This window comes from Piliocolobus tephrosceles, chromosome 2 (genome assembly GCF_002776525.5).
Source record: "Piliocolobus tephrosceles isolate RC106 chromosome 2, ASM277652v3, whole genome shotgun sequence".
Taxonomy (NCBI): Eukaryota; Metazoa; Chordata; class Mammalia; order Primates; family Cercopithecidae; genus Piliocolobus; species Piliocolobus tephrosceles.
In genome coordinates this window covers 44899864-44916865 of record NC_045435.1, presented here as the reverse complement: position 1 = coordinate 44916865, position 17002 = coordinate 44899864, and the positions used below count along the sequence as shown (strand labels likewise).

The 17002-nt window shown below is 47.3% G+C and overlaps 1 protein-coding gene across 1 annotated transcript in view; it reads left to right on the top strand.

The window, feature by feature from the left end:
* Positions 1-17002, top strand: part of KIAA1257 (KIAA1257 ortholog) — an 83554-nt gene that overhangs the window by 6914 nt on the left and 59638 nt on the right. The window contains exons 2-7 of the mRNA XM_023215782.2: positions 2721-3014; positions 4850-5040; positions 5864-6077; positions 13643-13783; positions 14780-14867; positions 15912-16036. Of these exons, the coding sequence (XP_023071550.1) occupies positions 2753-3014; positions 4850-5040; positions 5864-6077; positions 13643-13783; positions 14780-14867; positions 15912-16036 (1021 nt within the window). The 5' untranslated portion in view covers positions 2721-2752. The remainder of the gene's footprint in view (positions 1-2720; positions 3015-4849; positions 5041-5863; positions 6078-13642; positions 13784-14779; positions 14868-15911; positions 16037-17002) is intronic.

Below are 17002 nucleotides of genomic sequence, written 5' to 3'. Positions count from 1 at the left end.
TTTTTTTTTTTTTTTTTTTTTTTGAGACGGAGTCTCGATCTGTCGCCCGGGCTGGAGTGCAGTGGCCGGATCTCAGCTCACTGCAAGCTCCGCCTCCCAGGATCACGCCATTATCCTGCCTCAGCCTCCCGAGTAGCTGGGACTACAGGCGCCCGCTACCTCGCCTGGCTAGTTTTTTGTATTTTTTAGTAGAGACGGGGTTTCACCATGTTAGCCAGGATGGTCTTGATCTCCCGACCTCGTGATCTGCCCGTCTCGGCCTCCCAAAGTGCTGAGATTACAGGCTTGAGCCACCGCGCCCCGCCACAGGTCTTTAATGAAGCCTCAGAATTGTATTTTTGACATGTAGGTGTTTCCAATGCACATCCAGGATGGCACATTGGCCCTTGGTCCAAGACCTCTGGCCTCTCACTACTGAACTTGGGGAGAGATTGGCCTCTGCCCTAGGTGGTGATGTGATCAAGGAACCTTTGGAGGGAAACTAGCCTCAGGCCAGTGGGTAGGACCTGGGGAGCAGGAGGCCTGATGTCTGTCCAAGGGTGGTGGTGGTGGTGAACTGCCCTTGTTAAAGGGCCCTTTTGGGGGCTGGTGTATCTGAGTAGCTTTGTATTCTTCCAGCCCTTTGTGTGTCTCCTGTGCACTTCCTGGCATATAGACAGCAGTCTCCAGGCTGCTGCAGATGGGGTGTGGGCAGGTGGTTGTGGCTCTCATGCTGAGAGTTTGAACCCCCTCCTCACAGGGCCCACTGCCATTTGGTGTCTTCCCTCACAGCTGTACTTGAGGCTGTTTTTTAGACTAACTGAACCCGAGGAGTATTGGAGCACCCAGTATTAAAGGGGCTGTCCCATGCCCTGAGAGCAGTCTGGGGAGGCATGCACTAGGAGGCTCAGGACTTGGGTCTCAGCCCCAGCTCTACCACAGTGTTGCTCTTTGACACAAAGTAGGTCATAGCTCAACTCAGAACTAAAGTTTTCTTAATAGCCAAGCATGTGTGTAGCCTCAGCTGTCATTCTCTTGAACAAACTGACTGCCAGAGCGGGATACCCTCCCTCAACAGAAGACCTGCCTTGGCTTCCCATTGCCCATAGTCCTGTGCCCTACCTGCCCTTTGGGGCTCTGTACCATGGGCCCCGCACACTGCTGCAGCCTCACCATCCATTCCTGAAACTTGCCATGCCCTTTCACCTCTATGGGCCTTTGCATATGCTGTTCCTCTACCTGGAATGCTTTCTCTTGCTTTCACCACCTCTGCCTAGTCACCCCCCAGATTTGGCTTTGCTCACCTCCTCCATGAAGCCTACCGCAGCCCTCCACCCCATCGGCTTGCAGTGCTGAGGTCTTCTACGTTAGGAGCCGCAGCCAGGGCTCTCAGCTTGGGTGGTTTAGCAGACGAGCGGAGGCTTTGGAGTCAGGCAGCCCGGATTTCAACACAGTGCTGCGCCCTACTTGCACAGTGCTGCACCCTACTTGCTGTGTGACCTCAGGCGAATTGCTTCACCTCTCTAAGCTTTGTTTTCTCATCTCTGAGTTGGCGCTCATAATCACTAACCAGAATTCTCATGCTATTTTAAGGACATCAGCGACAAAAGCAGAGAATCTAATGAGACAGATCGTGGGGAGGTCTGAGTTTGCAGAGCCCACAGCTTCCTTTGCTTTTATTAAAGAATGGGAGGTGGGAGCTGATGGAGGGGGAGGGAGAAGCCATCAACCCCTCTCCCCTATCGTACGGGCAAGGACCAGGCTCATAGTAGGTGCTGACGTTCAGAGTAGAAACTCCTTAAAGAGTGAATGAATGATTGCATGAATGAAGGCAGCTGGTTTCTGAACGTGGATGTAGCCATTTGACAGACTGCGCGCAGTGGCTGAGGGGGAAAGCCCCGCCCCGCGGAGCCCCGCCCCCAGGCCGCACGCCCTCGCATCTCCTAGCAACCGCCAAACGCAGCTGAGTGGCTGGGCCTCTGGCCCTCCCTGTACCCGCGGACGCTCCTTTCGGTCTTGGAGTCTCTTCGCCGAGGTGGCTGTGGATCCGGTGCGGGAGTTGCCGCTGCCGTCCAAGTCCTCGCTGCTGCCCAGCGCATCCGCTCGCAGGTACCGCCAGCACCTGGAGGGGAACCCCGACCCCTGCCCCCAACTCGGCCGCAGCAGCCCGGGACCCTTACCTCCTCGCCTCGACGCGTGTTCCCTCCTCGGTGTTTGCCCGGCGTTCCGCCTCCGTGGGCCCTGAGCTGATGCCCCAGCACCCAGTGCACATTCATGTTCTGTCTAGGGGGCAGGGCTTGCCCTCCCCGACCTCGCCAGGCTCCTGCACGCGCTGCCCGCGGCCTGGTTTGCCTCTCCCCAAATAGCAAACGCATCTTGTGCTTAGTCGCAGCAGGCCTGCCTGAGTAGACGCCTCCTCTCCCTCCCTCCCGGGAGCTGCTCACCTGGGGCAGGCTTTCCAGAAGCCCGGCGACTGACTCCTGGTTAGGCGAAGGAAACGGGGTTGCTCGTCGTCGTGCTTACTGCCAGCCACCCTTCTCTGTGGTTCCTTCATCCGTTACATTCTCTAAGTCGATTGAGTACCGACTGTGTGGCAGGCAGTGAAGGAGCCCGGGCGTTCACCCAGGAGCAAGCTGGGGAAGTGGGGAAGAGACGGGTGGGTGCTCCTGCAGGAGGCCGGACTTACCTCCTGGAGCAGCCCTGGAATACAGGCGGGAACAGCCTCACTTTCTCCCTGCCAGGAGCTCCGGCGGCCAGCGGCGCGCTCTGCAGCATGTCGCTGAATGCCTGGGAGTGGGAAGAGGACCCCGCAAGCATAGAGCCCATCTCCTCCATCACCAGCTTTTACCAGTCCACGAGTGAGTGTGACGTGGAGGAACACCTCAAGGCCAAGGCCAGGGCCCAGGAGTCTGACTCTGACCGCCAGTGCAGCAGCATTGAGTCCTCATCTGAGCCTGCCAGCACCTTCAGCTCCGACGTGCCCCACGTAGTCCCCTGCACATTCACCATCTCACTGGCCTTCCCTGTGAATACGGGTAGGTGCTAGAACAGAACTCTAACACCCTCTGATAAAAGGAGGTGTATGACTTTCTGCAAGAATTTAGGGTGCATATGCCTCACATCGTCTCTCCACCTGCCCCACCCCAAAGCGGGCTGGCCAGTGCCAGCCAGGAACAGAGGTTGAAAAGAAACAGCAATTTTAGGAGAGGCCCAACTATGGCTGCATCAGCTTCACATGCTTAATCCTCTCAATAACCCTGAAGCAGATGATGTTCTGTCTACTTTTTACAGAGAAGAAAAAACCAAGGAGAGGTTAAGGCATGGATTCTCAGAAGCGTTTGTGCATCACCTAATACCTTGTTTAAAATACATTTTCCGGGAGTCTGAGGCAGGAGAGTCTAATGAGAGAGATTGTGGGGAGGTCTGAGTTTGCAGAGCCCACAGCTTCCTTTGCTTTTATTAAAGAATGGGAGGTGGGAGCTGATGGAGGGGGAGGGAGAAGCCATCAACCCCTCTCCCCCATCCTACCGGCAAGGGCCAGGCTTATAGTAGGTGCTGACGTTCAGGGTAAAAACTCCTTGAAGAGTGAACGAATGAGAGAATGAATGAGTGAATGAATGAAGGCAGCTGGTTTCTGAACGTCTCTATATGTCTCTAATTTATCCTACCCCTTATTGGTGGATATTTGAGTTGTTTCAAATGTTTTTGTTACAATTCTGCGATAGACATTCTTTACATACATTTTTGTGCATATATGTGGGCACTTCTGTTGCCTGTATTCCAAGAAGTAAATTTGCTGGATTGAAGGCATACATTTATAGTTTTTGACAGATACTGTCAACTTCCCCTTTAAAAGGGCTAAATAACTTGCCTTTCTGTCTACAGAAAATGAGAAGCCCTGTTTGTCCACTAGCTGGCCCACCTGAGAATGAATCAGAAAAGGTCTAATGCTACCAGAGCCTGGCAGGAGAAGCTTGACTCCGGTCTCTGCACAAATGCTAACCATTTTGGTAGCAGAAAAATTAATGCTGCAGCAGCCTCCTGGGGTTAAAAATTTAGACTTTAAAAGCTATAGCTTTAAAGAGAGTCATGTTTTTATAGAATTATATTTGGATTAAATGCTCATGGAGCTTCTTATCCTGTGAAAAACCCTGACCTAGAGTGTGGAGTTTAAGCTGGAGTGTAAGCAACCAGGGGCGGGGTCAGGGGGCTCCTTGGGCTCTGGACTCTGGCAGAAGCCCATCTGTACCTTCCACATCCTGTCACCCTCTCCACCCCACATTGGGTAGCTTCACCCATGACGTTTTTGTGAAGCTGTTTTCTCTGTGTCTGGAATATCTGCTAGCTTTGCTCCTCTAAGACTCTGCTAAGGCCCCCATGGGAGGCCCACCCCACCCTCCCCATGCAGAGTTTGCCCCTCCACCTTTGTTCTTCACAACCTTGTTCCTGCTGCTGTTATTGCACAAATCACATTGTACTGTGATGATGATGATTATTTTTTACCTGCTTCTTAGGGCCAGGAGAGACTAGGGTGAGGCATGTAGGGCGTCTCTCCCAAAAACATCTGGCCTGGCCATGTGATTTCACTTTAACTATCACCTTTTTAACCCTAGGCCTACTGACCAACACTCACTCTCCAACAGAGACACTCACTCTGAAAACCACGCACTTAAATTTTGCACTCAGGTGCGCAGTCCAGGTCCTGCTACTTTGCTGGCTAGGAGCACTGGACCTGTACCTCCTTTCCCAAATTGGGCAGGCAATGTCGAGTGCGCAGCCTCTCACAACATCAAGCTCCAGGGAACTGGGGAGATGGATCTGCTTTTCCACATGAGGTTAAAACGAGACTTTTTCAATCTGTATCTTCAAGGTCATAAGGGAAAATATGCAAGTTTGATTGAAAAATATAAGAAGCACCCTAAAACGGACAGTTCTGTTTCAAAGATACGTCGTTTTTACCACATTGAATATTTCCTTCTGCCGGACGATGGAGAACCTAAAAACGTTGACATATTGCTATTTCCAATGGTGGCCAAAGTGTTCCTGGAGTCAGGAGTAAAGGTGCGTGTGTGAGTGCATGTGACCTTGCATATGGTCTAATGCTCATCATGAAAAGTGTGCCGCTCCATGGATGTGCAACATCAGCTTCACCTCCAGTTTGCTAGAATTGGAGGATCCCAGGCCCCACCTCCTGAGTAGGAATCTGCACTGACCTGATCATTCCAATTACTGACTTTTTTTTTTTTTTTTGAGTTGGAGTCTTGCTCTGTTGCCCAGGCTGGAGTACAGTAGTGCGATCATCTCTGCCTCCCGGTTCAAGTGATTCTTATGCCTCAGCCACTTGAGTAGCTGGAATTACAGGTGTGAGCCACCATGCCCAGCTAGTTTTTGTATTTTTAGTAGAGATGGGATTTCACTATGTTGGCCAGGCTGGCTTTGAACTCCTGACCTCAAGTCATCCTCCCGCGTTGGCCTCCCTAAGTGCTGGGATTACAGGTGTGAACCACCCCACCTGGCCTATTTTTTATTTAGATATTTTACCCAGTAATTTCCGGAATGTTTCAAAAGTTTTTGTGTGCACACTACCTGCACACACACTCTCCTGCTAGTGGTTTGACCCTGGGTCATTGCTTAGAAGCAGTCGAGGAGGATGCTATTTGCAGGTAATTACTTTGATTTTCTTCTTCCTGAGGAATGCAAAAGTCTGACGGGGCCCAGTACACAACACCCCATTTCCCCTGAACTCAGAGCCTAAAGAGTGACCAGGCACTGAAGTCAGGCAGCGCTGCTGCTGAGGGCCAGGCTGGGGCTGGGGTTTGCTCTGTTCACCACGGCCTTCACACATCTTTCCCCAGTTGACATCTCTGAATGTTGTTTTACACAGACTGTAAAGCCGTGGCACGAAGGTGACAAAGCCTGGGTGTCGTGGGAGCAGACTTTTAATATCAATGTGACAAAGGAATTATTAAAGAAAATAAATTTCCACAAAATCACCTTGAGGCTCTGGAACACTAAAGACAAGATGTCAAGAAAAGTCAGATATTACCGATTCAAGACTGCCGGCTTCACAGACGACGTGGGAGCTTTTCATAAGTCAGGTGCTCTGGTTTTATTTGAAATGGTTCTGGAAGCCTGGGGCTTACTCAGTAGTAACAGCATAAAAGCCAGTGTCTCCTGGTTTCCTTCACACACAGGTTTCTGCATCCGTGGGGGCATCCTACCAGGCCGTGCTGTGGTGACAGGAAGCGCCACCTAGGGGAGTGATAGTGTGGTGGGCAGTGTTCTTGCAACTCCACCTTTTGGGCCCTTTCATTCCAGGGCAGCTCTGACGCGGGCACCCACCACCGGTCTGGACTAGTATTATATGTTCACTGGAAAAAAAAAAAAAAACAAAAAAAACCTTAGAGGGTACCAAGAAACAAAAGAGAAAACTTAAAAATCCCACCACCCCAAGCCAATTGTCTTAAGATTCTCATATAGACTCTTCCAGACTCATTTGTGTAAATATTTTATCAATATCAGAAAGTCTTTTTTTTTTTTTTTTTTCGAGATGGAGTTTCACTCTGTCGCCCAGGCTGGAGTGCAGTAGTGCCATCTCGGCTCACTGCAACCTCTGCCTCCCCGGTTCAAGCGATTCTTCTGCCTCAGCCTCCGAGCAGCTGGGACTGCAGACATGTGCCACCACGCCCGGCTAATTTTTGTATTTTTAGTAGAGATGGGGTTTCACCATGTTGGCCAGGCTGGTCTCGAACTCCTGACTGCAGGTGATCCACCCACCTTGGCCTCCCGAAGTACTGGGATCACAGGTGTGAGCCACTGTGACCAGCCAATGTCAGAAAGTCTTTTGAACTCATCTTGAAGGAGAGAGCCAGGAGGGATGGAATGATCCAGGCTTTGATGCCAGATGGTGGAATTCAGTCCTGTCTCCAACTTGTACTTGCTGGTGACCTGGGTATGTTCTTGAACATACGTTTCTCATCTGTAAAAAAGGAAAAATAACTAGTACCTGCTTCACTGGAATATTGGAGGCAGGTTCACAGGAGTGGTCCACCTGGGTGCAGGCAATAAGGAGGGTGTGCATTGTCTATAGAAAATTTAAGAACTGTAATTAAATGCTACCAATTAAACTGACATGGCATTAATTATAAGATGCATCCTGATGCTTAGAGATGTTAAAAATTTAAAAAGGCAGGTACAGTGGCTCGTGCTTGTAATCCCAGCACTTTGGGAGGCTGAGGCAGGAGTTTAAGACCAGCCTGGGTAACGTGGCAAGACCCTGTCTCTACAAAAAATTTAAAAGTCAGCCCAGCATGGTGATGTGCACCTGTAATTCTAGCTTCTTGAAAGGCTGAAGTGGGAGGATTGCTTAAGCCTGGGAGGTTGAGGCTTTAGTAAGCTGTGTTTGTACGACTGCACACCAGCCTGGGTGACAGAGCAAGACCTTATCTCAAAAAAAAATGTAACACAGATGTACATATTAGAATCAATGATGTATGATACTATTATCATTGTCAGCACCTTCCAGACGAGTATAATTATCCTCAATTTTGTGTGGCCGGAAAGCCTTGCTTTTCTCTGATTTTCCAGCCCGCCTTCTCAAGGAGCCTTTCTGACCTTGGAGGCTTGGAACTTCCCACTTTAAATCTTTCATTTATGTCCAGAGTTCCTTACTCTTGGCACTATTGACATTTTGGGCCAGATAACTCCTCACTGTGGGGGCTGTTCGGTGGATCGTCGGGTGTTTTGCAGCATTTCTGGCCTCTACCCACTAGCTGCCAGCAGTAGCCTGCCAGTTGTGACAATCAGATTTCTTCAGACATTGCCAGATGTCCCCTGGGGATCAAAATCGCCCCTGGCTGAGAAACACTAATGCATATACCTACACTACAAGTTGTAGGTTTCCAGTGTGAGAAAATGGGATTCAAGGTAATTTTTCTTACCTGGACTAGAGGAAAGAACCACGTCCTCAAAGTGTGGGCTGTGGACCACCTGCATCAGATGCTTACATGCAGATTCCAGGCCTGATTTGGAGCTGCTGAGCTAGACTTCCTGGTTAGTATCTGCCCTGCAGTGGGCTCTCATTGGAGGAGGGTGCTGAGGTGGGAGTATCAGGAAGGATTCCTGGAGGAAGGGCCGCAGTAGCAAAGTTTGGATGGGTAAAGGGAATTTGGTGGCCAGAAAAGGAGAAAGGTTGTTCTATGGCCTCCAGGGAGAGGCCACAAGCCTCCTGCTCTGAGTATTCTTATTGATTGATTGAGACAGGGTCTCACTCTGTTGCCCAGGTTGGAGTGCAGTAATGTGATCATAGCTCACTGCAGCTTTGAGCTCCTGGGCTCAAGTGATTCCTCCTGCCTTAGTCTCCAGAGTAGCTGGGACCACGAGTATGTGCCACCACACCTGGCTACTTTTTAAATTTTATCTTTCTTAGAGATTGGGTCTTACTATGTTACCCAGGCTGGTCTCTTACTCCTGGTCTTAAGTAATCCTCCTGCCTTGGCCTCCTAAAGTGCTGGGATCACAAGTGTGAGCCACTATGCCTAGCACTGTGAAACATTGCAATGACAGCACCTGCTCCTTCCTGAACCCTGTCCCAAGCTTAGCATCACTGCTTCTTATTTAAATAAGTTTTTCCCCATTAAAAAAAAATGTGAATTCACTTTGTAAAACAATTTAGAAATCGCCTAGCAAAAAAGAGAAAAAGTTAAAACCACGTGATTCCTGTCCAGAGATAGTCATTGTTAACATTTTTCCTGTGAATCTAGTGTACATGTTGTCTTAAGTCCCGCCTTTTCTCACTTAACAAGTTTTCTTACAGAAACTCTTATTTCTTGGAATACTGTAAGAGTTCTGTCTCATATTATGAAGGGGATAGGATGTTTATTGGATGCCTGGTAGGTCACATTCCAGAACTTGTTAGTATTCAGCCTGCTGGTCTTGAAGGACACATCCCAACCTGACTTAGTGTACTAGTCAGGGTTCTCTAGAGGGAAGGACTAATAGGATAGATGTATGTATACAAGGAAGTTTATTAACGAGTGTGACTCACATGATCACAAGGTGAATTCCCACAACAGGCCATCTGCAAGCTGAGGAGCCAGGAAGCCAGTCTGAGTCCCAAAACCTCAAAAGTAGGGAGGCCGACAGTGCAGCCTTCAGTCTGTGGCTGAAGGCCTGAGATCCCCCTGGCAAACCACTGGTGTAGGTCCAAGAGTCTAAAAGCTGAAGAACTTGGAGGCTGATGTTTGAGGGCAGGAAGCCTCCAGCACAGGAGAAAGATGAAGGCCAGAAGACTCAGGAAGTCAGCTCCTTCCATGTTCTTCTGCCTGCTTTCTTCTAGCCGCGCTGGCAGCTGATTAGATGGTGCCCACCCAGATTGAGGATGGGTCTGCCTCTCCCAGTCCACTGACTCAACTGTTAATCTCCTTTGGCAACACCCTCACAGATACACGCAGGATCAATACTTTGCATTCCTTCAATCCAATCAAGTTGACACTCAGTATTCACCATCACACTCAGCATTTCTTTTCTCTTCAATCTGCTCATCTGCTGGATTTCTCAGGACTGGATGAAGACAGCATTCTTTTCAAAGCCCCCCAGTCATATTTAATTACTCCTATGCTCTCAATTCTGGGCATCCCCACCCGGTGCTCAGTGGGTATCCCCCGCCTGTTGTTCTTGGGAGCTCTCTGCCCGGCTGTCTTCTCCCTCCTGCCCTCTGGCTTTCTCTGCACCCAGGATTGTTCCCCCTTCTCTCTCCCGCCGCTGTGGCGTGGGCTTTCTCCGTCTCCCCTTCGGCCCTGGTGCTGCCTTGCTTTGCAGCTGTTCATGGCTGCCCCAGGGCCTTTAGAGAACCAAGTGGTTTGGCCTTGAAGGCATTTTACAATCTGTTTCCAAGGCTCCTTCTCACTGCCACTGCCCCTTCACACCACAGCCCACCTCCTGGTCCCTGCAGACACACGGCTCTCCCTCGTGGTAAGGCCTCGTGGTAAACCAGCTGGGCATTCTTCCATGGCTGTCAGCCTCATCTCTTTCTCCAAAAAGTGTTGTCTATTTTTCAGCAATGAATTCAATTTCACCTCCTTTTTTCCATTTCTTTCTTGTAGCGTCTTTCATCTCCATTTGTCAATTCACTTACTCCATTCATTCATTCATTATCCTCCCCATTCTTGGTGGCTGCCATGTGCATCCGAGGCCTCTAGGGATAGAAATGAAGGGCGCTGAGGAGCTGCCACCCTGGCTGGGGACAACGCACTCTGGGTGCAGTCCTGGCTTTGTTAAGGACCACCTCTCTGACCACGGGAAAGTGACTTCAGTGTCAGATCTTCATCTGTGAGATGGGGAATGTTACTGCCCTCCTTAAAGTGGAATGCTAGGAGCCAGCGTAGCAGCGCATGTCACGGACTCAATGCTCGCAGTTGGAGGAGGCTGCTGCCCTGCTGAGGTCTGAGAACCTCAACGTGTGTGCCTCTCCCAGACGTGTGTGCTTATTGTTTTGAGTTTCCTGGAATTTGGAGGCAGCTTCCTAGGCAGCAGCTGCAGGAGAACAGGGGCCTTATCCATTGCTTCATCTTCTTCAGAGGAAGGTGACTGTCACTTATAGGCATACCTTGATTGATTGTGCTTTGCCTTACTGGGCTTCACAGAGATCATGCATTTTCCAATTTGGAGGTTTGTGGCAATCCTATGTTGAACAAGTCTATTGATGCCGTTTTTTCAACCTCGTGTGCTCACTTTGTGTCTCTGTCACATTTTGGTAATTCTCAGATGGTTGGTTGTTTTTTTTTTTTTAAGACAGAGTCTCGCTCTATCGCCCAGGCTGGAGTGCAGTGATACAATCTCGGCTCACTGCAAGCTCCGCCTCCCGGGTTCACACCATTCTCCTGCCTCAGCCTCCTGAGTAGCTGGGACTACAGGCGCCCACCACTACACCTGGCTAATTTTTTGTATTTTTAGTAGAGATGGGGTTTCACCTTGTTAGCCAGGATGATCTCGATATCCTGACCTCATGATCCGCCCCACCTCGGCCTCCCAAAGTGCTGGGATTACAGGCTAGGGCCACCGCACCCAGCCCCAATTCTTGGATTTTTCACACTTATTTATATCTGCTTTGGTGATCTGTGATTGGTGATCTTTGATGTCACTTTTGTAAATGTTTGGAGGTGCCACAAACTGCATGTGTGTGAAACGGTGAACTTAACTGATAAATGCTGTGTGTGTTCTGACTCCAGAACACAGGGTTCCAGTGACCGGCCATTCTCTTGTCTCTCCCTCTCCTCAGGCCTCCCTGTTCCCTGAGACACAATAATACCGCAATTAGGCCAATTAATAACCCTACAATGGCCTGTAAAGTGTTCAAGTGAAAGGAAGCCTTGCACATCTCTCCCTTTAAGTCAAAAGCTAGAAATGATTAAGCTTAGTGAGGAAGTCGCATCGAAAGCCTAGATAGGCTGAAAGGTAGGCCTCTTGTGCCAAACAGCCAAGTTGAGAATGTAAGGGAGAAGTTCTAGAAGGAAGTTAAATGTGCTACTCAGTGAACACAGGAATGGTAAGAAAGTGAAACATCCTTATAGCTGATACAGAGGAAGTTTTCATGGTGTGGATAGAAGATCAAACCAGCCACAATATTAGCTGAAGCCTAATCCAGAGCAAAACCCTGTCTCTACTAGAAATACGAAAAATAGCTGGGTATGGTGGCGGGCGCCTCTAATCCCAGCTACTTGGGAGGCTGAGGCAAGAGAATTGCTTGAACCTGGGAGGTGGAGGTTGCAGTGAACCGAAATCGTGCCATTGCACTCCAGCCTGGGTGACAGAGCGAGACTCCGTCTCAAAAAAAACAAAAACAAAAACAAAAACAAAAACAAGGTCAGGCACGGTGGCTCATGCCTGTAATCCCAGCACTTTGGGAGGCTGAGGCGGGTGGATCACAAGGTCAGGAGATCGAGACCATCCTGACTAACACGGTGAAACCCCATCTCTACTAAAACTACAAAAAAATAGCTGAGCGTGGTCACACGCACCTATAGTCCCAGCTACTTGGGAGGCTGAGGCAGGAGAATGAACCCGGGAGGCGGAGCTTGCAGTGAGCCAAGATTGCCCCACTGTGCTCCAGCCTGGGCAACAGAGCGAGACTCCATCTCAAAAATAAATAAATAAATAAATAAATAAATAAAAATAAAAGGAAAGAAAAGAAAAACCTTCCAGAAAGGATTCACCATTCTAGATGTCTTTAAAACATCTGTGATTCATGGGAGGAGGTAAAAACATCAACATTAACAGGAGTTTGGAAGAAGTTGATTCCAGCCCTTATGGATGACTCTGAAGGGTTCAAGGCTTCAGTGGAGCAAGTCACTGCAGATGTTGTGGAAATAGCAAGAGAACTAGAATTAGAAGTGGAGCCTGAGGATGTGACTGAATTGCTGCAGTCTCATGATCAAATTTGAACAGATAAGGAGTTGCTTCTTACAGATGAGTAAAGAAAGTGATTTCTTGAGATGAGATGGAATCTACTCCTCGTGAAGAGGCTGTGAACATTGTTGAAATGACAACAGAGAATTTAGAATAGTACACACATTTAGTTGATAAAGAAGTGGCAGGGTTTGAGAGGATTGACTCCAATTTTGAAAGCAGTTCTACTGTGGGAAAAATGCTGTGAAACAGCTTCATATGCTACAAAGAACCTTTCATGAAAGAAAGAGTTGATCAATGCAGCCAACTTCATGGTGAGGTGAACCCAGCCCTCATTACCCACCACCCTGATCACTGAGCAGCCGTCAACATCGAGGCAAGACCCCCACAGCAGAAAGATGATTACCCGCAGGCTTAGATGAGTGTTAGCTTGTGTGTGTGTGTGTGTGTGTGTGTGTGTGAGAGAGAGAGAGAGAGATAGGGTCTTGCTCTGTCCCCCAGGCAGCAGTGTAGTGGTGTGATTATGGCTCACTGCAGCCTTGTCCTCCTAGAATCAAGCAACCCTCCCACCTCAGCCTCCTGAATAGCTGGAATTACAGGTGCATGCCACCATGCCCAGCTATTTTTCCTTTTTGTAGAAACAAGGTTTCACCATGTTGCCTTGACTTGTCTTGAACTCCTGGCCTCAAGCGATCCTCTTATCTCAGTCTCCCACAGTGCTGGGATTACAGGCATGAGCCATTGTGCCCAGCCTGTAACATATTTTAGCAATAAAGTATTTTTTCTCTCTCTTTTTCTTCCTTTCTCCCTTCCCTCCCTCCCCTCCTTTTTCTCTTTTTTTCCTTAAGAGACAGAATCTCTCTGTGTTACCCAGGCTGAACTGCAGTGGTGCATGCAGTCACAGCTCCCTGCAGCTTCAAACTCTTGGGTTCAAGCAGTTCTCCCAATTCATCCTCTCAAAGTGCTGAGATTACAGGCATGAGCCACTGTACCTGGCTCAATAAGGTATTTTTTAAACTAAGGTATGTACTTTTTTTTTTTTAGATGCAATGCTGTTGCACACTTAATAGACTACGGTATGGTATAAACATAATTTATATGCACTGGGAAGATAATGTGTGACTCACTTTATTGTGATACTTACTTTAGTGTAGTCTGAAACCAAACCCCCAGTGTCTCCAAGAAATGCCCATAGTAGTTATTCAATAAATATTTTGGATTGATTAAGTCAATGATCCTTTCTTCTCCTGCATTCTAGAAGTGAGACATTTGGTTTTAAATCAGAGAAAATTCTCTGAACAGGGCATTGAGAATGCCAACATTGTCAGAGAAGACTCGAACCAGGAACATCCACCAGGAAAACAAGAAAAAGTAGAAAAACACCCAAAGTCTTTGCAAGGTGAGCGGAGAAAGCCTTAGTGGATAAGCTGAGTGCAAGGTGATGGCAGGGAAAGCGGTCGTGTGGTGTGCTGGGGTGGTGCATCTGCATGGGTGTCCCTCCCATGTGTTGGCAGTGGAGGCGGGTGGGGCTTATCCTGCCACACAGCTGTACTGCTCTTGCTGCGTGGCTTACTTTTCATTGCTGATTCTGAGTTCTGCTCTTGTCCCCCAGGCTGGAGTGCAATGGCACAATCTGGCTCACTGCAACCTCTGCCTCCTGGGTTCAAGTGATTCTCCTGCCTCAGCCTCCTGAGTAGCTGGGGTTACAGGCGCCCACCACCACACCCAGCTAATTTTTGTATTTTTAGTAGAGACCATTTAGTAGAGACCAGCCTCACCATGTTGGCCAGGCTGGTCTTGAACTCCTGACCTCAAGTGATCCACCTACCTCAGCCCCCAAAGTGCTGAGATTATAGGTGTGAGCAACTGCACCCAGTCCCAAAAACTTCTCTGACTGTGGAAGTTGTGTATGTGGTTTTTAGAAAATTCAGTGAATAGATAAAAATATTAAACAAACAGGGAAAACAATTTCATCACAAGGAGCAATCTATGTAACATTGTAGTGTGGTGACTATGTAGTATTTCATCTTCTGGGCAGACTGTAATTTGCTAACCATTCCCTATAATTGGGAACTTGGAACTGTTTTCATTATTCTCTAATGTAAACAGGACTGAAATGGACCATTTAATAGATAATAGACTTTCTTCTTTTTCTCTGTGGGCTGTTATATAAGGAACTGGAGATCTCCTCTTGACTCCATTTATCCAAATAATCAAATATTAGTCTATGTTTATTCATTTACTCACTTATTAACAACAAACTTTTTGACTAAGTGCTTCCCACATCCCAGGCCTTCTGTGTACAGACTGACATTACAGAAATGGGTCGGGGCCCTCATTTCTTAGTGAACTAGCATGTAACAAAAAGCTTAGAAATATTTTCTACTGTTTTCAGGTTCTCACCAAGCAGAGCCCGAAAATTCTTCCAAGAACAGTGAGGAATATGAGAAGTCCCTCAAAACAGATGATTCTTCCATGGTTCAGTAAGGATTGAACGATATTTTGGGTGGTGGGAGTGGAACTCCTCTTGTGCTAGCCCTACTATGAGTCGTGGTAGGTTTTTTAGTAAATCCAGTTAAATTGGAGCTCATGCAATCCAGGCTAAATTAAGGGAACAGAGAAAGGGCAGCTTGTGTTTATGAGTACATGTTGCACATCAAACTTTCTGCATGCATTATTTTATCTCATTTGATCCTCATAATAACTACACAGGGTGACTGAGTAATTAAATGATTTACACAAAGTGATAAACCAGAATTCCTGATTAAGCCAGGATTCCAACCCACAGCTTCAGATTCCTGAGTCTCCAGCCATCCTGCATGAGGTCAGTTGCTCTTAGGGCCTCTGGTAGCCTGAGAAGGCTCTGGAGAAGGAGACTCCTTGGATGCTATGGGGACCAGGGAGAGAATGGAAGCCCAGCTGGTGGTTTTGGGAAATGGAATGAGAAGAACCAAGAGAACATGTCTTTAAACAATTTTGATTTTTTTAAAAATTGTTTTTGTATGGAATATATAGATTATTTTGGGAAGAATTGACATTTTTACATTGTTAAGGTATCTCATCCATGATCATGGTATATCCTTTCATTCAATTCATACTCTCCCTTATTTCCTTTAATGGAGTTCATTTGTTCTGCCTATACATGTTGTGGATAATTCCTATAAGTGAATTCTTAGGTGTTTTATAGTTTGGGTTATTTTTATAAAAATATATTATTTTCCATTATATTTTTGAGTTGGTTAGTACCTTGAATGCAGACCAAGTGTGTTAGCATTACTGGGAATTTGGTAGAAATGGAGAATTTCAGGCCTGCCCCTGGTTTACTGAACCAGAGTCTTCATTTTATTTGACAAAATCCCTAGGTAACTCATAGGCACATTGAAAACTGAGAAGCACTGGGTTAGAGGAATGCACTATAAGGTTTTCAAAAAATCTGCTCTCCTTTGGTCCATCAGTAAATAGATTCTCAGATCTGGCCCCTGATTTTTTTTCACCTTCATTCATTTTTCTCTTTGTGAATTTTCTAGATGGAGTGTTTCAAGAACACCAACCATTTCTTTGGCAGGAGCAAGCATGATGGAGATCAAAGAATTAATTGAGAGTGAATCACTTAGCAGCTTAACAAACATATTAGACAGACAAAGGTCTCAAAGTAAGTTAGGATAGGATTTGGGAATTTTATAGTATAACTAGACTTGGAAGAATTATGAAATATTTTAAATTCAGGATATGCCAATGAGATTCTTGCATATTTGACCAAATGTTTCTCAAAAGTAAAAGAGTACTGTATACATTTTCAACTTACGCATCCCATCCTTACCATCCATTCATCCATCCATCCCCATCCATCCATTCATCCATCTGTCCATCCCCATCTATCTATCCATCCATCTCTATTCATCCATCATTCATTCATCCATCCCCATCCATCCATCCCCATCCATTCATCAGTCTACCCACCCATTCCATTTATTCATCCATCCATCCATCCATCCATCCATCCATCCATCTCCATCCATCCATCCATCCATCCATCCATCCATCCATCCATCTCTATCCATCCATCCATTTGTTCCATTTCTTCTCATGTCATTTACTCACCCTCATCATCCATTCCATTCCACCAATATTTTTGACCCACGGTGTTGTGCATATGGGGGACATGAAAATCTCTAATATCTAATGGAGACTTTCAAATAAAGAATTACAATTCTATGTGATAGATGTTGTGGTAGGGGTAGGTATGCGGTATGTTGGGGAAGCATAAAAGAATCATGTTTATGTAAAAACTCTCCTGGAAAGATAAAGTATTGACTCTTTTTCTTTTCTTTTCTTTTTTTTTTTTTTTGAGACAGAGTCTCACTCTGTCACCCAGTATCGGCTCACTACAAGCTCTGCCTCCTGGGTTCACGTCATTCTCCTGCCTCAGCCTCCCGAGTAGCTGGGACTACAGGTGGCTGCCACCACGTTCGGCTAATTTTTTTTTTTTTTTTTTTTTTTTGTATTTTTAGTAGAGACGGGGTTTCACCGTGTTAGCCAGGATGGCATTGATCTCCCGAAATTGTGATCTGCCCGCCTCAGCCTCCCAAAGTGCTGGGATTACAGGTGTGAGCCACCG